Source organism: Salmo salar, chromosome 09 (assembly GCF_965601325.2).
Source record: "Salmo salar chromosome 09, fSalSal1, whole genome shotgun sequence".
NCBI lineage: Eukaryota > Metazoa > Chordata > Actinopteri > Salmoniformes > Salmonidae > Salmo > Salmo salar.
Window position 1 is genome coordinate 127,704,780 of NC_138299.1, and position 20,384 is coordinate 127,725,163.

General features: G+C 44.6%; 1 protein-coding gene across 1 annotated transcript; it reads right to left on the reverse strand.

The window, feature by feature from the left end:
* Window positions 1-14,589: 14,589 nt before the first annotated feature.
* On the reverse strand, window positions 14,590-18,100 carry LOC106612580 (frizzled-9). The gene has a single exon (XM_014213868.3). The coding sequence runs from the start codon at window positions 17,589-17,591 to the stop codon at window positions 15,837-15,839; it is 1,755 nt and encodes a 584-aa protein (XP_014069343.1). The 5' UTR covers window positions 17,592-18,100; the 3' UTR covers window positions 14,590-15,836.
* Window positions 18,101-20,384: the final 2,284 nt, after the last annotated feature.

Consider the following 20,384-nt stretch of genomic DNA (forward strand, 5'->3'; position numbering starts at 1 on the left):
GCATTGTAAAAGATGGTTACAACCCAGTACATGTATGCTTAGTGGAGAAATTAGTTTGAAGATGCCTTGGGGAATTAAAACTGCTTCCAGTCATCTGAGGGGGGACAACTTTGCCTGAAAGATTGTCCTATTAAGGAAGCTTTTGTGGAGTCAAATGAAACTCTGTCTCGAGTTTGTAGGGTTTCGTTGCCTTGTCGTGACGTCTGGAACACTGACGTGGGGGCTTCAGCAGTCTGTCTGCTGTCGGTCTCTGGTCCGATCTCATTGGGTCTGCACTCTCTCACACGGCGAAGCATGCCGTTATTTTAATTACAGACACTTGTGTTGTTCTTGGACCTCCGGTGACACCAGGTAATTATCCCTAGTCACTTGCGAGGCACACAGACTCCAGACTTTCCACTGCTGCATGGAGGGAGAGGGCCTGCGGCAGGGAGGGGATGGTGGGGAAGAGGGGCTGCTATGAAGTAGTTAAGGAAGTGACAGCTCCTCAGTTTCTAGTTGGAGACTCAAGAATGGTTAACCATACAGGGAATTATCCAGACATAAAAGGTCATTTTGTACTCATTTATACTATATCCAAATTGTTTGAGTGTACAGCCAGTACACATTATTTGACCTCTGTCCCAGTGCGTATAAAGACCACTGTTGATATGCTTCAAGTGTTGTGTATCTGGTATGGCTCATCATGGCTTCTGTTTATATTCAAGATGGGTTGTCCAACCTCCCTAAATCCTTTGGGATGTGTCAGTGGATCTGAAACTCCCTTACAAAGGTAAGAGTGTTCCTCTGTGCTCATCCAGTGCTGCGTTTCAGCCATGGAATACCTTCAGCCATATTTACTCTAATCTCGGGAAACCCCAGACCTAGGGCAACCACACATTGGTAACATTGTAGGAGGCAACCTGTCTGTCTAGAGAGACTATACTCTGGTCAGGCCAGACCAATCGGTGTACACTTGAGTCTGCTCACTGGCGTGGGTGTGGGTGTGGGTCTACTCTACACCTCTTCTGAGTATCTTGGTATGATGACAAGCCCTGTGATTCCTCAGAAGAGCCAAACTGACCAAAATCAGATTGAATGTACTATACCTGAAGACACTTATTATTATATTTTTTTTTTTGTGAAGTTAGCCAAGATGAAACTTTGAAAAGAAGTGTACGCTCAGGCAGACAGCATGCTCATTTCTGAACCCAGTGTCTTCTACAGACGTCTTCCAGCAATGAGAGGATGGAGCAAACAAACCCTGTAGCTTACAGCTCTGTTACCTTTAGGTAGGTTGATCATGATGTGACCTGGGCAGGGAACATTTTTCTGCTCTAATATTATAGGCTATATAACTAGAATAGAGTCCAGAGTTTTCCCTGTGTTAGGTCCCTCCAGGCCCTACCTGTAGAATACATTTAGCTGTAGCCAGACTCAGCATAACATTCTAATGACCAGGTGTTTACCCTGTAGGGATACTGAATAGGTTGGGGTGTTAAACTGATAATGGATGTCAGCGTTATCTTCACGATGTCAACGTGACCCCTTTTATAAAGTACAGTCAGAACAATATTCTCCATCTGAAAGTGTGACTTCATTAGGTCATCGGGGCAAAAGGTAACGCAAACCATACCTCTAAAGTATGGAAACACACTAGCAGGGCTTCAAGCTGCAGACATCAGGGAATCTGAAGTTTTACACAGCTTGTCATGTTCATTCGGGCACGCAACGGAATAAAAAATACTTTTTGCAACAGAAAGTAAAACCTAGTGTTTCTTATTAGTCAAGAACAGTTTTTTCCTTTTTCAGTCGGTTTTCTTCCGTTTGGTGCCTAATGAACAATACCCGGGTTTAACGAGGCCGATATCACCATCGTCAAGCAAACACTCGCCACGTGCAGCGTCACCTTTGACCCAGCAAATATTGACCCACAACTTCTGTCCAAGGTCTTGCTCAGTGCAGAGGGCATTTGGCAGCAGCAAACAAACATATTTCATAGGTGAATCCACAGGGGATTGTGTGAGTATGTTTGTGTCTGTATGTCACGTGGCTGTGGTGTGGGTACCAATCTTCATCTAAGGGCTGGTGATGAAACGTTTTCTGTGGAACAAAGTTAACAGACAAGAAAAATCCTGACAGCCTGACTATGCAGACTGAAGGCAGACTGAGCCACAGAACCATACAGAGGGACAAAAATGACCTGAAAACGACTGACAGAACCAACTCCCAAGACCTCTGTATCAGCAACATCAATGCACCCAATTAAATCCCCTTCTCCCTTTCAATGCGAGCTCAGATGATTACTAATGCATTATTCAAGAAACAGCCCTCTACTCCAAACTCCTTTACCCCAAATTTCTCAACAGAAGTGCGTCCTCCTCTCCTTTGATGATAAAAAAACTTTGTTAAAAAAAACTCCAGCATGCAGAAATAGAGAAGTTCTGAGGCTGAGATTCCTCCTGGGGAAAGACAGGGAGATCATCCCGATGGGAGTCTGCTCTCCTCTGAAATCCTCCCTCCTTCCTTCCCTCATCCCAGATTAGTTCAAACTCACCCAGAATTTACATCACTGATTTATGCACTGCTGCGACTCGATCTGGAAATAGACAATTTTATTCCTATGCTTGGTAAACAACAGGTGTAGACTAACAGTGAAATGGTTACTTACAGGCCCTTCCCAACAATGCAGAGAGAAAGAACATAGAGAAATAATAGAAAAGTAAAACACATAACACAAGTATTAATACACAATGAGTAACAATAACTTGGCTATATACACAGGGTACCAGTACCGAGTCGATGGGCAGGGGTACGAGGTAGATATGTACATATAACTAGGAATAAAGTGACAGATAATAAACAGCCTATATCAGATCAGACAGACTTGGACTGCTTACTGGCTGAATCCATTTTGCTTTCTATTTGAGAGGTTGAGCGGAGAAGTGCTCCAGTGATCCACTCCTGTCCTGGAGGTGCTGTGGTGTTTACTGGTTTTACATGTTACATCCTGGCACTTTGATCATTTGGTGACGCTTTTTAGCCATGTTACATGTTACAGCTGTTGTATTGGCAGGATTAGAATAGCAGTTCATGTTGCTATTGAAAGCCTGTCTAACGTGTGAAATCAAATGACAGTAGTTTCAATACAGTTTTCAGACTAGTATCTTCACTTGTCAAAGGGTTCCTGTTCTACAACTTTTCCCCTGTGTTTCACTCATATGACAGTACGCGTGTCATGACAAGCACATCTAGTCTTCAACATAGTCTTCATCTTACTTGTCTGCTGATTTAGTTCCTGAGTTAAACTAATCCTGAGTTAAGTTCCCCCAGCCATTTCACCTATTTGGTCTGTGATTCAACTAATCCTGGATGATTAGTTGAACAGTTGAATCAGATATGTTGGTGGTACTGAAGTAGATCAAAGTGGAACGGCTAGAGATGCTTGAGGAGGTTTGGGACACATTGCTTTAGCCCAACAAACTGCCTCTTCCCCCAGCTAATTTCCCCGTCTGTGTTTCATGGGCAAAGAAAACCAGAGAATTCAATAACCCCGTTTATACCTGGTGCTAACATGGGTCGTTGGTCCAGATCTAGTCTACATTCTAATTGTACCCACATTTCCAGAAATGTGTCTACACATGATATTAAAATGTTTCTGTTATCCGTCCACTGTGTCTGCATTGTGACCACATTTCCTGGTCCCTTCCTTTGGGTAAATTATTTCACAGCTATTCTTTCAGAATAATATTTATTGTAAGACACATATTGATGTAATTAGTCAATGGTGCCACCTGTCAATTATTTTAGAGTTTGGAATAATGATGATTTACTGGTTTCTCTGTCCAGATCTGTCTACACTTGTAACATATCCAGACACAATGTGTGTCTGACTACCTCCGGAGATGGACATGATAACAATCAGATCACAATGTGTCTTTTGATTGTCTACACCTGTCTAAAATTGTGGGCACAATCACAATGTGGAAAAGATCAGGACAAAGGACGCAAGTTAGAACCAGGTATAAACGGGGCTATTGAGACAGTTCTTTAGGCAGTTCAGAAAGATTGGCTCCAATTTTTCCTATCATCAATTAAGCCTGTTCTCCGGCCAGGGGTGTTGACTTAGGCTGATCACTGTACATTAGACTGCTCAGCACTAAGAGGAACCAGCTGGCTGCCAATAGGCCACAGTCAGTCACACACACTAGACCTTTTTTGTACCGCAAATGAAGGAATGCTCAACCACCCCAAACCTAAAGAAAAAACAGTTATTGCATGAGAGTTATTCTTTATGTTAAGACGAACATGGTTCTCCATTGTGGCGTGTTGAACATTACATGCCAGCTCGATGTAGAACTGAAATCAACTGCCAGCCAATGTAGGCTTTGGAAACAGTGAGGTGGTTGGTCGGTGATGATTTTGATGGCTAGTGATGTTTTTTTTTCAGGTCTAGCTGCAGCTAAGTTTGATACCTGTCTTCATTTTCTCTGTCGTCACACTTCATCATGACTTGCCTTGTTCTGGTAATAATACATTTCCTGTGTAGTTGGTCTGCTCTGCATCTGTTCTTGTTTACAGGCCAGAGAAGAGCCTCATTAAGGCTGACACTCCGCTGGGCGGATGTGTCCAGAAAGTACCTATTAGTGTCTCCAGACTGCAGGCCAGAGCCACAGTCACACTGGGCCAGGTGCTCATCAACACCGGTTGGCCTCTAGCTCTATTACACCATGCCAGGCCCTTCAGCACCAACAGGGAACATGGCCAGTATTGTTGTCCAGCTGCAGGGTGTCAGGGATAGGGCTGCGTTTCTCTTGTTAGGTCAAGCCTCAGAGTGTGTGTGTGTGTGTGTGTGTGTGTGTGTGTGTGTGTGTGTGTGAGAGAGACATTTCAGAGTGATACCCTGAGAAAGAGGGCACTCTGAGACAAAGCCCTCAGTGAAGCCTGTGAGAGGAATTCCACAAGTGTTTTCAGTTTGAAGTGTCACAAAATAGTTCCTTGGGAGGGAGATAGAGGGGGGAGACAGAAGGGCAGGAGGGATTAGCAGTACCCCCTGCACTCTCATGAACTGCAGTCCTGCTCACACACACACACACACACACACAGTGTAACCGACAGCACTCACACAGTGTGACACGCAACACAACCAAACACTCTTCCAGGGGCTCTGCTACTAAAACAAACGGCCACGGGGGAGCCGGGAACTCTGCAGCCACAAAATGCTGCAGTAGAGGTGGAAGTGATCCTCATGATTTACTCTTAGCACTGGGCCCCCCCCAGGGGTGTGTCCTCAGCCCTCTGTCGTTCACCCACGACTGAGTGGCTTTTCAAAACACCAACTCCATCATCAAGTTTGCTGGAGACACTACGGTTGTAGGCCTGATAACCAACAACAACGAGTCAGCCTATAGGGAGGAGGTAATTGAACTGGCATTGTGGTGCCAGGACAGGACAACAACCTCTCTGTCAACGTCACAAAAACAAAGGAGTTGATTGTTGACTTCAGGAAGCAGAGGGAACATGCCCCAATCCACATCAACCAGACTGCAGTAGAGAGAGTCAGCAGTTTTAAGTTCCTCTGCGTCCACATCACAGAGGACTTGATATGGACCAAGGGCGCACAACACTGTCTCTACTTCCTAAGGCGGCTGATAAAATTCAGCATGCCACCCCGCGTCCTCCAAATATTACTGCTGCACCATCGAGAGCGTCCTGACCGGTTGCATCACGGCCTGGTACGGGAAATTCTCCGTCCATGACCCCAACGCCCTCCAGCGGGTGGTGAAGACAGCCCAGTACATCACTGGGACCGTGCTCCCACCCATCCAGGACATCTACTCAAAACGCTGCCAGAGGGAGGCCCGCAGCATCATTGAGGACCCCTCACACCCCAGCCACGAGCTGTTCACTCCCTTACCGTCGGGCAGACGGTATCAGAGCATGAGGTCTGATAACAACAGGCTCAGAGACAGTTTCTATCTACAAGCCATCAGACTGCTAAACACTTCAACTGGACTGACCACCTGCTCTGATCCTCCGCAACTTAGCACACATGCACTCACTCATGCACAAACCCACACAGACATACACACACACACATATACATTCATGCTATACACACATCACAACTGCTGCTACCAGACTCATATTATGATTGCTAAATACTGCACAGTTTAAACACATTGCCCCCCAACCCCCCTTCCCCAAAACACGTGTTAATATTGGATTTTAAATTGGGCCGTCTTTATTATACTGATGCTTACATTTTTCTTTCATTCTACTGAGTCATTTACTTAGTTCGTATTCCTATCTTTTATTATTTATTATTGTTGTTGCATTGTCGAGAAGGAACCTGCACGTAAGCATTTCATTGGACGTTATATACCATGTATGTCCAGTACATGCAACTAATAAAACTTGAAACTTGAAGTGAAGGGAGGCTGAGGCCTGGGGTGTTTACACAGAGTGGCTATAGAGAGAGCGGGAAATGCCACAGGAACATAATCCACATGTTTGCCTTACCCTCGTTAATCCGACAAACGACACAGCGAGCAGATTGCCTTACAGAGAAAGCTGGCACTTCGATATTTATCCTCACTAAGGCAAACATCTGGCCTGCTGGGTCCACTTTCTCTGTGAGGAAGGAATGAGGGGGTAGTGGGGTGGCGATCCACTCGGCCAAATTTATTTTGGGTGTTAAGTTTTCATTCAAAGTGAAAGTGATGCCGGGCAGTGAGGTGCACCCTGGGTCTTTGTTCCCCCCTGGGTCCCATTTGTGTGGAGGGACAGAGGGGCATGAGGAGAAGTTTGTGTGTGGTGAGGAACAGGGGAGGGGGTATTACACGGAAGGTGCTGATGGTGTGAAACTTCTCTCCTTGTTGTTTGTTTTCATTATCGGTCAGGCGAAGCCCAATAACACCCCCCCTCTCCTCTCCCCTCACTGGGAGTAGGATATGTTACTATCGTGTTAAATTGGAATTATGGCCAGCCCATTCTCTCCTCATCCTTCATAGGTTGGAACTGTAAGTGAACATTTTACTCGAGATATCTTCACAAGAGTGAGACCTGTAATAGTATTACAAATGTACCCTATTTCACTTCTTGTCCCCTATTTCACTGCTTTTGCAGATCAAATGAATCACAGGATTAAAATAACTTCAGTTTGTTTGTATTTAGTAAGCGAAGGTACAGTACAGCGGGTGTTTATTGTACTCTAGTCAGAGGTGTTTGAATAACCCGTCTCCCCTGTGATCACCTGGCCAACGTGGCCCTAATGACAGATGAAGAGTGTGTGAGAGTGAACAGGCCCTCTGTGTTACCTGGCTCAGTGAATGGTCTGAGAAGATGATCTTACCTGGCCATGTCGCCTTCGCGTCAGCGGCTCAGTTCAGACGGCGAACGTATCGTGTGTTACCTGGCCATGCTAACGGCGTGAGAGGATGTTAATTGGCCAAGAGGCGCCATCCCAGCCCTCGCTGGCATCAGAGCCAGGAGACATGGCATAAAGCCTACATAAAGCCTAGACCTCCAGACGCGGTGGGTCCAGAGAACCAGAGTGTCTGCCCGCTGTCTGGCTACCTCCCCTGGACAGGGCTCCTGTCGCCTGGCTGCGGAGGGCCACTCAACCTGCGTGGATATTCTTTCCTCCACATCTGCTGTGCATTAGCCAGAGCCCCGCCATTCAAAGGGTCCTTTATGGAGCCGTCAGCAGCCCCTCTGACTGTCCTATGAAAACACACACACACACTAGAAGGGTTGCTCACACCTCTTGAAAAACCCTCCTTTTTCTTTTACAGGAATCTGACCTCCTGCAGGACACAACAGCTGCAGCCGTTTTTTTATGCGTCACCAGTGTTTAGCTCTGCTGTGTAGGAGGTGGGAGTCCAGGGGTGGTTAATACGCAGTTACACGCCTTAATGGTTTTCTTTCTGATTGAAGTCTCCTATCTGCCGAGAGCACACTCAGGATTAGTTTACGGAGAGGTTTCGGGCTAAAAGATGTAGGCCTATATAGGGTGTTTACTGGTAAATAGGGTGTTTACTGGTAATGGCATAGAACAGAGAACATAATGCAGAGCATGTCTAGTGGAACAGCTATACTGCACTGGTTGGTTTGATTGGTACAGGGGGGCGACACTCAGCCCCCCTCCCCTTTGGCCCTCCTTCTTTCCACCTGGGTTGTGCTTAATTAAGTAGGCCCCCCACCTCTCCGGTCCCCATTCTGCCCTCCCTTTGTTGGGGTGTTGGGTTTGGAGTGATTGGGGGGTTGGTATTGTTGTGGTGGAGGAGGTCGCTCTCCTTACACCCCTCTATAAAGCTACCAGCCGCTTCACAATGGGCCAGAGAAGACAATAGGCCTATAGGCCTCCAGGGCTAGTGGGAAAATTCACTCCTCTGTGTGTGTGTGATCTCCATGGGGAGATCCCAATCAACTAACACACACCTCTGTTATGCTGAACATCACACCACTGCTGAAAACCCTTCAGTAGTCCTCAGTTCATTCATCTATCACTCAATCGCAATGCATTGTTCTTTCTGGTTTGTTAGCGACACTGCTGGGTCAGCGTGCCAAGGTAACCTCACAAAATATGTAAAAATAGATGTTTCTTTATTTTACCCTTATTTTACCAGGTAAGTTGACTGAGAACACATTCTCATTTACAGCAACAACCTGGGGAATAGTTACAGGGGAGAGGAGATGAATCAGCCAATTGTAAACTGGGGATGATTAGGTGGCCATGATGGTACAGTATGAAGACCATATTGGGAATTTAGCCAGGACACCGGGGTTAACACCCCTGTGATAAGTGCCATGGGATCTTTAGTGACCACAGAGAGTCAGGACACCGTTTAACGTCCCATCCAAAACAAAAGACAGCACCCTACTCAGGGCAATGTCCCCAATCACTGCCCTGGGGAAAAAGAAAACAAATTGACCAGAGGAAAGGGTGCCTCCTCCTGGCCCTCCAAGACCACTTCCAGCAGCATCTGGTTTCCCATCCAGGACCAACGCTGCTTAGCTTCAAAAGCAAGCCAGCAGTGGGGTGCAGGGTGGTATGCTGCTGACCTAAGTTCTCAGGTGGTTTTTTGGTGGTACTGAAAAGGCTCTGACTGAAATAATGTTCCTTGGAGTGCATAAATATGAAACAGCACTCAGAGATTAAAAAGTTCAAATCAAAGTGTGGAGTGAATTCAAAGGCAGAGGAACTTGGAAGATTTTAGTCTACCCGGGGGAGAGGAGGAAGGCTGTGCTGGGCTGGCTTTCTAAGAGGAACACAGACCTGTGGGGGGAGCCTTTGATGGCTGAGCATGACATGAGTATATTTTGGGACAGGGTAACAGTGTGACAGCCACACTTGCCAGCCAACAGAGATGCAAGCAGCTCTCATCCTCTTCACCCACCTCACACACCTGCCAGCCTCATACACCTGCCATTTTGAAACGGTGTGTCATGTTGTTTCCTGGGATTAGGAGGTAAGAGTCAGTTAGTGTGACAAACAGGGTTGTGTTCTCGCATTTGAAAGTAATGGGGACAAACAGAGAGAGGCGTAAAGTGCAGGCAGACATACGAAGCAGGGTAGTGGAGAGAGGCATGCAGGGTGAAGACAGACTCACATCCTGGCCTTTACACTTCCCTTCTCCTTTTCAGTGTTTCTATAAAGCAGGTCGTAATGCAGCATGGTTTTGTGTTCTTTGTTGCTGTTGTTGATTTTGTTGTCTTTTGTAGTTTCTACTCTCTTTATCTCCTCTCAAAAGAGACTATGGTACTGGCGATTAAAGGGGTGCTGCCTAGCAACCGATTCAAAATGGCAGCTACCAAAGGGGTGCTCTCTCTCTCTCAAATGCCTGACCTACATAATCCCAAGCCTCTGATCTATGGTGCAACACAACAACACGATGAAAGGGGCAACATTATTCTTTAACCCTCAAACAAATGCTTGCCATTGCTAGCCTCCACCCCAAGTCACTGCACCCCGGGTCGTATCAAAGGATGAGTTTAAATCTAAATAGAGGATGAGTATAAGCAACACTGAAATGAAATAAACATGAAATGAAATCAATGTATCTGAGAAGAAGGCAAAGCCGATTATGATCCCGGCGATGCTGTTAGCTTATTAGCGGCTACACAGCAAGAGAGGCGGAACCTCCCTCTGTTCTTTAACTCATCCACCAGTCCAGAGGCAGGAGAAAAAGGGATGAGACGCGTTTAGAGTTCTGTCTGATTTACTGATCACAGACTGTGAAAAAAATAAAAATAGAAATTCCAACTAATTCCAATAATGGAGTTGTCTGTTCCAAATCCAACTGAACTGCTATCTGTGGTAAATGTTCCTGTAAGCTCTTTGTACTGATCCTCTCTTTGTACGGATCAGTACAATTTCTCATATTGACATCAAATGTGATTGTACCATTGGTATGCATGTCTCAAGTGTTGATGGTTGGGATGAGGATCAGAGATGACGGTTGAGACTGAGGCTTCTTACAATGTGAAGATATCAAGGCTTTCAGATGTGAAAAGGCACATGATATGATACATCACTGGCAAGCCAGCAAAATAACAGCGATAAAGACATGACATTATAATGAGTTATGATTGTTCATACCTATCGTGTAGTTGGAAAATCAACATCATGTTTTAAAGACATTTGGTTTGGGTAACCATCTGTTATAACAGAGATATTAGCTCTGTGTTGCAACAATATTCATTTTATTATCCTTTATTTAACTAGGCAAGTCAGTTAAGAACAAATTCTAATTTACAATGATGGCCTAGCCCAGCCAAACCCTAACCCGGATGACGCTGGGTCAATTGTGCACCGCCCGATGGGACTTCCAATCATGGCCAGTTGTGATACAGCCTGGAATCAAACCAGGGTCTGTAGTGATGCCTCTAGCACTGAGATGCAGAGCCTTGGGCCGCTGCACCACTCAGGAGCCCCATCATTGCTGCTTACTAAATAGCTCATGATTGTCTGAAATGTTTATGAAATTCCAAGGCATTGAAAAATATACAGCAGAAAATGAATGCTCTAAATCTTTGGGTTTACCTTACCAATTTAAATGGTAAATATTATTGCAATTTTCAGCAATGGACCTTTCTCTCAAATTCTGCTATTTTTTCAACCCAGGCTATAATAAGGTTATTCTTTCACACTAGTCTTTTTATCAGAAGTTTAGGCTTGTGTGTGTGTGTGTGTGTGTGTGTGTGTGTGTGTGTGTGTGTGTGTGTGTGTGTGTGTGTGTGTGTGTGTGTGTGTGTGTGTGTGTGTGTGTGTGTGTGTGTGTGTGTGTGCTGGTTAGTGAATGTGTGTGTGTGTGTGCTGGTAAGAGAGAGCCAGAGAGACGGTGTTGAACTGGCAGCCCAGTGGGAGGCCAGTAGTGAAGGGTCTGAGCTGTGTGAACTCTGCTGCTGCTCTCAGACTGAAGCATTTTCATGGAAAGCATCTCTTTGGGGCCTGCAGGTTTTCAATGCACTCATTTACACATCAAAACAGCCCAGGAAAGGGATAGTGCTGAGAGGGAGTGGGGGAGGGCAGAGGAGGGACAGCAGCAGGGTAATGAAGGATGCTTTCTCCCCCGCACCCCCCGAGGGGTAGGCAGGTTTAGGGCCAGGAGGGAGGGGCCTCAGTGCCATAACGATTACCTCTCTAATCAGACGCATGACCAGACAGCCGGATTTCTATTCACACCGCCCACCCAGACAATCACATAGACACTGTCAGCTCAGTAGTCCCTTAACTTTTAATAAACCCACCTCGAAAATAAATCCAATTCACCCAGCCTAAACAGTTAATGTAATACTCCACTGTTGTGATAAATCAACCTCCTCCCACACAAAAACAAACCAGATACAGACCCCTATGTCATGCTTCTCCAGTCTGAGTCAATACACTGTAGGGATCCGGAGAGAGTAGCTAGAGACAAAGACAAGATAAAGTATGTTGAAGTCCCCTCTAACTTTTTCAGATAGGTGCAGAGACAGACAGACACTGAGTCAATTCTGTCTCACAGACTGTAGTTAGAGAAAGATATCTCCTCAAGGCTAACCCCCTGAGCCTTGTGGTTGAAAAAAACAGTGCCTTGGCCAAGCAAAATCTTTCGACCAAGACCAAGCTTACTCACTCTTGAAATTGAGCATTTCTGTTTAAAAAAAGGGTGTGTGGATTATTTCCATGGTCGTGCTGATTGGCTGGCACAGGTTCTAGAGGGCTGACCTCAGGAGTGTGTGTGAAGGGCAGGTGTTACCAGAGGTGTGTGTTTTGCTCTATATATGAAGTAGAGTTCGAAGCAGTCGGCACGTCGGATGATTTATTTACCCGATTCCTCGGATGAATCTTGAATTTTTCATCAACTAACTTTCTACCACCTGGTTTGTATTTAAATTCAGCTTTACACTGTTGGCCACAGGTATGGTGCCCCACAAGACACACAGCCCAAACAAACTCTGTTTTAGCTATTCTGGACCCAGCCCCATACTCCCTTCCTCCTCCCTTCCATCTACATAGAAGTTCAGTCGTGTTGTGAGTCTGAACAAGTTTTTCCTCTGGAGATCGAACAGAACAGCTAGAAAATTCCCAAACTACTGGCACTAAAATATACAGACAGCATTCAATCCAGGAACAAGCCCCATTGAACAAGGTTTATAAACAACAAAAGTTTGCAAAAGCTCCCTGTTACTGCAATCACTGTGTGTTGTCTTTGGGGATTCGTTTTCTCTGTCCAGCCACACAAATAAATCAAGTGCCTCCATATTTCCTTACTCAACCCTTGTCCTCCGCACACTGCAGTTCCTATCTAATCACAGAAAACACAGGTGGGACTGGCTTTCTTAGATGTTTTTAAGAGCAAGTGTTTCACATCACTGGGTCATGTCATAGAGCGTAAACCAGAGGGGAAGCCAGCAGCTCGTTCAACCGTATGTGAACAGATGGATGTGGATTTAACTCCAGTTACTGTGTCCCAGCAACATGTTCCAAAGAAAACTCACACTCACTTTTAATAGTTAAATGTGGTTGGCGATGTCAAGACTTCAGCTCTCTCTGCCAAGCAATGTGCAATGTCTACAATGTCCATGCAAGGAAAACACAGAGGTTAACCCCCCATCTCCCTCCTTACATGTGCGAACACACTATAATACAATAAAATATATACTACTCTGTTCTGCAAAGATTATGATGAGTAAATTCCTTTAGTTTTGACATGCCACAATCTTCTGAATTTGAATGCAGTTGTTAAGTTTTTCTAATCTCGAAGTTGATGGTATCTAACAAAGGTTAAATGAAAACCCCAAACCAACACAACCGTCTACAAAGCTTGACGTTAAAGTGAGCAGCAGTCTGATGATGTAAATGTTACTCCTGGTCCTCACATCTTTCCATGCCATCACCCCATATGTTGCCTGACACAGAACACAATTACACAGACATAATAAACAATTACATTTACTGTCAAACACCATACATCCCAGCAAGCCTTACAGTGAAAAAGCTGGTCTCTTATATTTGTGTGTGCTTATAATTGACATTGACACCCTAATTGTGTGTGTGTGTGTGTGTGTGTAATCTATAGGCCTACTGAACAGTTGCTGCCAGAATAAGGCTTTGATGTCCCAAATTCAGAGACAAAACCATGCAACCAATGAGCAATATGTAGGATGTAGTATGAAATTTGTGAAACTTTTTGGTCAAATACAAATCTTCAATTAAATTCCTCACAATTTAGATCTAAAGCTTTGGACTAGTGCTGAGATCTAGTTGGCCTACTTCAAATTCCTCCTCCTGGATCAAAGTGCCGTGTATTTGCATGGGGATCAAACAGAGCGGAGGAGAGGGAGAGGGCACAATAGTGGTTCGGGGAAAGGATTAGCACACCCATTAATTAAATATATTTTTCTGTGACCAGCTCCAGCATTTTAAAGGGGTACTTCGGGATTTTTTGCAATGAAGCCCTATATCTAATTCCCCAGAGTAAAATGAACTCTTGGTTATGCCTACCATTTGTATGTCTCTGCCTGCAGTTGGAAGGAAGTTGCTAACAATCGTTAGCACACACGCAATGGCTGGACGTCTATGGTAACTGCTAGCATGCTAGTAGATACCATAGACTTCCAGTCATTGCGCTAACGCTAGTTAGCATTGGCTCACGAAACTGCCTCAAACGTCCTTCATACTGGATGCCGGGACATAATGGTATCTATGAGTTCATCTGACTCTAGGGAAGTAGATAAAGGGCTTCACTGCCAAAATCCCGAAGTATCTCTTTAAAGATGATGACCCGAACATTGAGACTACTTACCACGGATTGTCACTCTATTCATCTCCAAATCTCTTTGCGGAATAGTGTGTCGATGTTGCTTCCAGGATGTAGCCTATAGTATACGCAGCCCACGCAGTTGGCGCGCGATTCTCACTGTAGAAAATGAAGGACCAAATGGTCGACAGGAAAATAAATAACAAATGTTGGCCTTATTGTCCTGTGATCAATGTATTCAAAGAGGCTACAACATTGTAGTGAGAAGACATGGGTGTATTAGGCTACAAAAGGTAGGAATATAAACTGTTGTATTTATCCTTATATTGTATATTGAGAAAAATGCTCCAAAGGATTACAGTTGATTTTTGCATGTTGGCATTATCATAGGAATCAGGCCACCTTTAATTTACAAAAGAATGAACCCTACTACAGTCTACTTCACCTAAAAGAGAATGAACCCTACTAGTCTACTTCACCCAAAAGAGAATGAACCCTACTAGTCTACTTCACCCAAAAGAGAATGAACCCTACTACAGTCTACTTCACCCAAAAGAGAATGAACCCTACTACAGTCTACTTCACCTAAAAGAGAATGAACCCTACTACAGTCTACTTCACCTAAAAGAGAATGAACCCTACTACAGTCTACTTCACCTAAAAGAGAATGAACCCTACTACAGTCTACTTCACCTAAAAGAGAATGAACCCTACTACAGTCTACTTCACCTAAAAGAGAATGAACCCTACTACAGTCTATCCCATCTGATTTATTCTGGTCGTCCTGGGATAATGAAATGAACGAATCATGAATATCTATAGCCATAGATAATCTAACAAAGTTCTCATTTTGTGAGAAATGTTTTTATTTATTTATTATAGAACCAAATTATTATCAAAGAGATCGTAAGATGCAATATTTTTGGCAATTAATTTTCCTCTCAAGTCTCCACTAAATATAATTTCCTCAATCAATATAATGAAGCTAAACCATATTGAAACATATATGGGATTCACACTGAACTTAATAATAGTAAATAAACCATGACCAAAAACATACAATTAAAAGGCAGTTTGAAAATGTATACCACATGTTATTATTCTTAAGAACTTGATAAGAGGCACTTTATTTTCCTTGATTCTCAAGAGTTTAATCTTTAGCCTAACAGATGCATGTTCACTCCAATCAAACGTGTGAGAACCAAAGTAAACTTAAATTAAATATATATACAATAAATAGACTGTTTAACATTTAAACATATTTATGAAGTTATTTATACCCAGTTCAGGGGAGAACAATGCCTTTCCTTTAAAATGTCCATGCAAGTCCTTTTCTGCATTGCAGTTGAGCATCTCTGTGTAATACAGTCCACACATCTTGTGTGTCTATAGAGAGCAATACTGAAATGCATCAATCTTGAAATAAGGAAAGCTGTGTCTGCTTCCATACAATAGCCTGTGCTTTCTCCCTATGCACAGAAAAGCAGCAATTGACAGTTGAATTATAACTTCTCTCATTCCATATACTACAATGTCACCCCAGTAGCTCCATGCGTTTAGACAGAGCATTGAATGAACTGCATACTGGTAATATACTGTCTGTCAGTGTCAGACATGTGTGGGGCTGTCTGAGTAAGGGTCTGTCTTGGCCATGTGGAGCACCACGGCAGGGGCTTTGTAATGACAGTGTGTGCTGCTGCAGCTCACGCTGCCACAGGGCTTCCTGTTAGTCCTGTCTGATGCCAGCTTCCTGCTGCACAGGCCCTGCCAGGTCTGCAGGGTCTTGGAGCTCCACACCCACACACCACTGGTGATGCCCACCACCAGAGACATGAAGATCTTCAGCATGAATACCGCCACAGTGGGCACCGACACATCCAGGGAGCAGTCCTCGTTCCGGCGCCCGGGGAACGACACGCACTTGCCCTCCAGCCCCCTGAACTTCCAGTAGTCCATGTTGAGCCTCTCGTAGAAGTAGCAGATGATGACGCAGGTGGCGGGCACCGTGTACAGGATGGAGTAGATGCCGATCTTCACCATCAGCTTTTCCAGCTTCTCCGTGTTGGTGCCTTCGGTTTTCATCACCTTGCGGATGTGGAAGAGCGCCACAAAGCCGGTGAGGACGAAGGACGTGCCAATGACCAGGTAGCAGGACAGAGGGATGAGCACAAAGCCGGTGAGCGCGCCAGAGTCCATGCTGCCCACGTAGCACAGACCCGTCAGCTCATCCCCTGCTACCTTCCTCATGGTGAGGATGATGATGGTCTTCAGAGCCGGGATGCCCCACGCGGCCATGTGGAAGTAGTTGCTGTGGGACTCAATGGCCTCGTGTCCCCACTTCTTACCAGCGGCCAGGAACCAGGTGAGGGTAAGGATGACCCACCAGATGGACGAGGCCATACCGAAATAGTAGAGGATGAGGAAGACGATGGTGCAGCCTGTGGACTCCAGCCCCTCCTGGATGATGTAAAGCTCGCCATTCTCCCGGTCGCAGGCGATGTTCTCGGCCCCGGCCACCGAGCGGATGATGAAGGCCACAGAGTAGATGTTGTAGCACATGGAGAGGAAGATGATGGGCCGCTCGGGGTACTGGAAGCGGTGGGGGTCCAGGAGGAAGGTGAGAACGGTGAAGGACGTGGAGACGAAACAGAGCGTTGACCACACCGTCATCCAGATGAAGGCAAAGTCCTTGTCCCGTCTGGACCAGAACACGTCCACTGCCGAGGAGCAGCGCGGGGCACATGACTGGCTCTTCTCCACGTACTGGAACTTCTCTGAGTTCTCGCAGGACCCCAGACTGCCCGGGGAGCGCCCGTTACCGCTACCCGGTTGCCTTGGCCGAGGGGGAACAGGAAGCATGCCCTCTCCCTTCTTGATCTCCGTCTTGGTGTCGTTCTCTGGAGCCTCCATGCACAGCGCGTTGGGGTCGTTCCTGGTCGGGAGCTTGGAGCAATCCAGCGAGTCAGGCCATGCGTAGTGGAACTTCTCCATAATGGGTGAGCACTTCTGCCTGGCCTGCTCACACATGGGTCTGCAGGCTGGGATGGAGGTAGACACTTTATCAGTGCACATGGGGGTGTAGAGAGAGCAGAGGAAGAAACGAAGGTGCACATCACAGCCGTACTCCACTAGAGGTGCAAACTCATTCAGCTTGATGGCAGCCTCCTTTTGGTTGTCATGGTCCATAAAATTGGGCATTCTGGTCATGTTGTAGCCAATGCCCTGGCACATGGGGATTACTATCGGTTCGCATTTGGCTGGTCTGCCTCGTTCCAGGTCGTAGGTTCCTAGCTCCACACTGTAGCCAGCAACCACCAACTGACACCAGAGAGAAATCAGTATCTTCAAAGGAGACCCCTCCATGCTTCTTTTCAGTCATATGTTTAGTGTAAGAACAAGTTGTATTTGTTCAGACCAAAAATGTAAATTTATGCGGATATGTCCATATTATTTTACCATTGTAAGCACAGCCCCCAAAACAAGCGTTGTAAATCCGTTGTTAGAAATGCATTTCTTGCTGCTATACAACGCAAATGCAGGTCAAATTTAACACAAATAATTCCAGTAGGTACACATTAGTCTATTATATATATATATTTTTTTTTAAATAAAGCTTCCACGGTATTAGATGTTTAAATGTCCTTAGAAGGTAAGACTCCGAGCCAATTCGAGCACGACAGAGTTCAATCTAGAAAATTAAGTTTGCAATGAATTGAGAAAATAACGGCGGTGAGCTCAAATAACGTTCATTACAGAACGTGTTAATCCTGGACTTCTTAGTTTTGAATAAAACATTTTTAAAGCTAAATCCGTGCAGCTGTTTGCAGCAGTACATACATTTCACTCTACCTCAGACAACTGCTCTCCATCCATCGTTTGAGAACACTGAACTTTCTCTTCTATTTGCGGCTCTTACCCAATGCGAGGGTGGGCACTTCCATGACGCGCCGCTTCCATCTCGCACCGCCCACCACTGCCCTGAGAAGCTTCTTTAAGCGCACGCACGACTTTATTAATTCCACATTTCTCTATTTGGACATTTGAAAGTGGTGAGTGAGGTGTGGATAAACTTGAATCTTATAATTTAACCGAGTGATCATGACAATAGGCTATGGCCCATTCTGTCCAAATAGTTTATAAGGGATCTTATGATAGGCTACACATCTGCTTCTGCAATGGTTTTAGTGAGTAGTGAAATGGTCACTATTTAATTAACATACAGTATCACAATGATGTATATTATGTAATGTGGCCAGTGTTTGTGCCTAGGAAAAAGACTATTGTTACCATCTAGTGGCTGAATGGTAGGCTACAATTGCCCCCTTGACATCTCAAAGAAGTGTTTGATCTTTTCATTCACTATGTGATACAGCTGACTCTACTCATGCACAAAATCCCATTGATGAGGCTATCTAAGGCCAAAGAGAGACCAGAAAATATCAAAGAGACAGTATGATCCAACAGCTTATAATATGACAGTGACACAAGGCATAATAAATCATGGTCTTGCTAATTATATCAGACATGTTCAAAAACGAGGTGCATATTAGGCCCATGAACCAGGTGCACATCTGGCACATGATGCTAAATCTGTTTGAGCTTTCAAGGGTAAATTAAAGATATCTATAAAATGCATAAAATATTGAAATAGGCAGCTTCACCAACACTTGAGTTTATGAAAAGGTTTCCTGAAATCAGTCACAGATAACTGAAAGAGATCACCCCAAGGAGTCATTTCAGATGTGAATTAATGTATTTTCATTGTTGGCCAATTGCAGCAGTGCTTATTCTGCATCAGAGGCAATGTCCAAGCCTGGATTGGCTTTGAACTCCTCTTAATCGAGAGAGAGTGACTTTAACTATTTGCTCATTGTTAAAACACTGTATATAGCCATAATATGTCGTTTGAAATGTCTCTATTCCTTTGGAACTTTTTGTGAGTGTAATGTTTACTGTTCATTTTTTGTTTATCTCACTTTTGTTTATTATCTATTTCACTTGAGAAAGAGAGAGAGAGAGACAGAGAGAGAGAGAGAGAAAGAGAAAGAGAGAGCGGAGAGAGAGAGAGAGAGAGAGAGAGAGAGAGAAGCTGTGAACGATCTGAGAGACAATGCAAGAAGGGCCTTCTATGCCACCAAAAGGAACATAAAATTCAAAATACTAATTAGGATCTGTCTAAAAATGCTTGAATCAGTTATAGAACCGATTGGCCTTTATGGTTGTGAGGTCTGGGGTCCGCTCACCAACCAATAATTCACAAAATGGGACAAACAGCAAATTGAGACTCTGCATGCAGAATTCTGCAAAAATATCCTCTGTGTACAATGTAAAACATCAAATAATGCATGCAGAGCAGAATTACGCCGATACCCGCTTATTATCAAAATCCGTATAAGAGACGTTAAATTCTACAACCACCTAAAAGGAAGCAATTTCCAAACCTTTCATAACAAAGCCATTACATACAGACACATAAACCTGGAGAAGAGCCCCCTAAGCAAGCTGGTCCTGGGGCTCTGTTCACAAACACAAACAGACCCCACAGTACCCCAGGACAGCAACACAATTAGGCCCAACCAAATCATGAGAAAACAAAAAGATAATTACTTGACACATTGGAAAGAATTTACAAATATAGCAAACTAGAATGTTATTTGGCCCTAAACAGAGAGTACACAGTGGCAGAATACTGGACCAATGTGACTGACCCAAAATTAAGGAAATCTTTGACTATGTACAGACTCAGTGAGCATAGCCTTGCTATTGAGAAAGGCCGCCGAAGGCAGACCCGGCTCTCAAGATAAGACAGGCTATGTGCACACTGCCCACAAAATGAGGTGGAAACTGAGCTGCACTTCCTAACCTCCTGCCAAATGTATGACCATATTAGAGACACATATTTCCCTCAGATTACACAGACCTGGCAATAATTTGAAAACAAATCCAATTTTGATCAACTCACATATATATTGGGTGAAATACCACAGTGTGCAATCACAGCAGCAAGATGTGTGACCTGTTGCCACAAGAAAGTGGCAACCAGTGAAGAACAAACACCATTGTAAATACAACCTATATTTACGTTTATTTATTTTCCTTTTTGTACTTTAACTATTTGCACATCATTACAACACTGTATATAGACATAATATGACA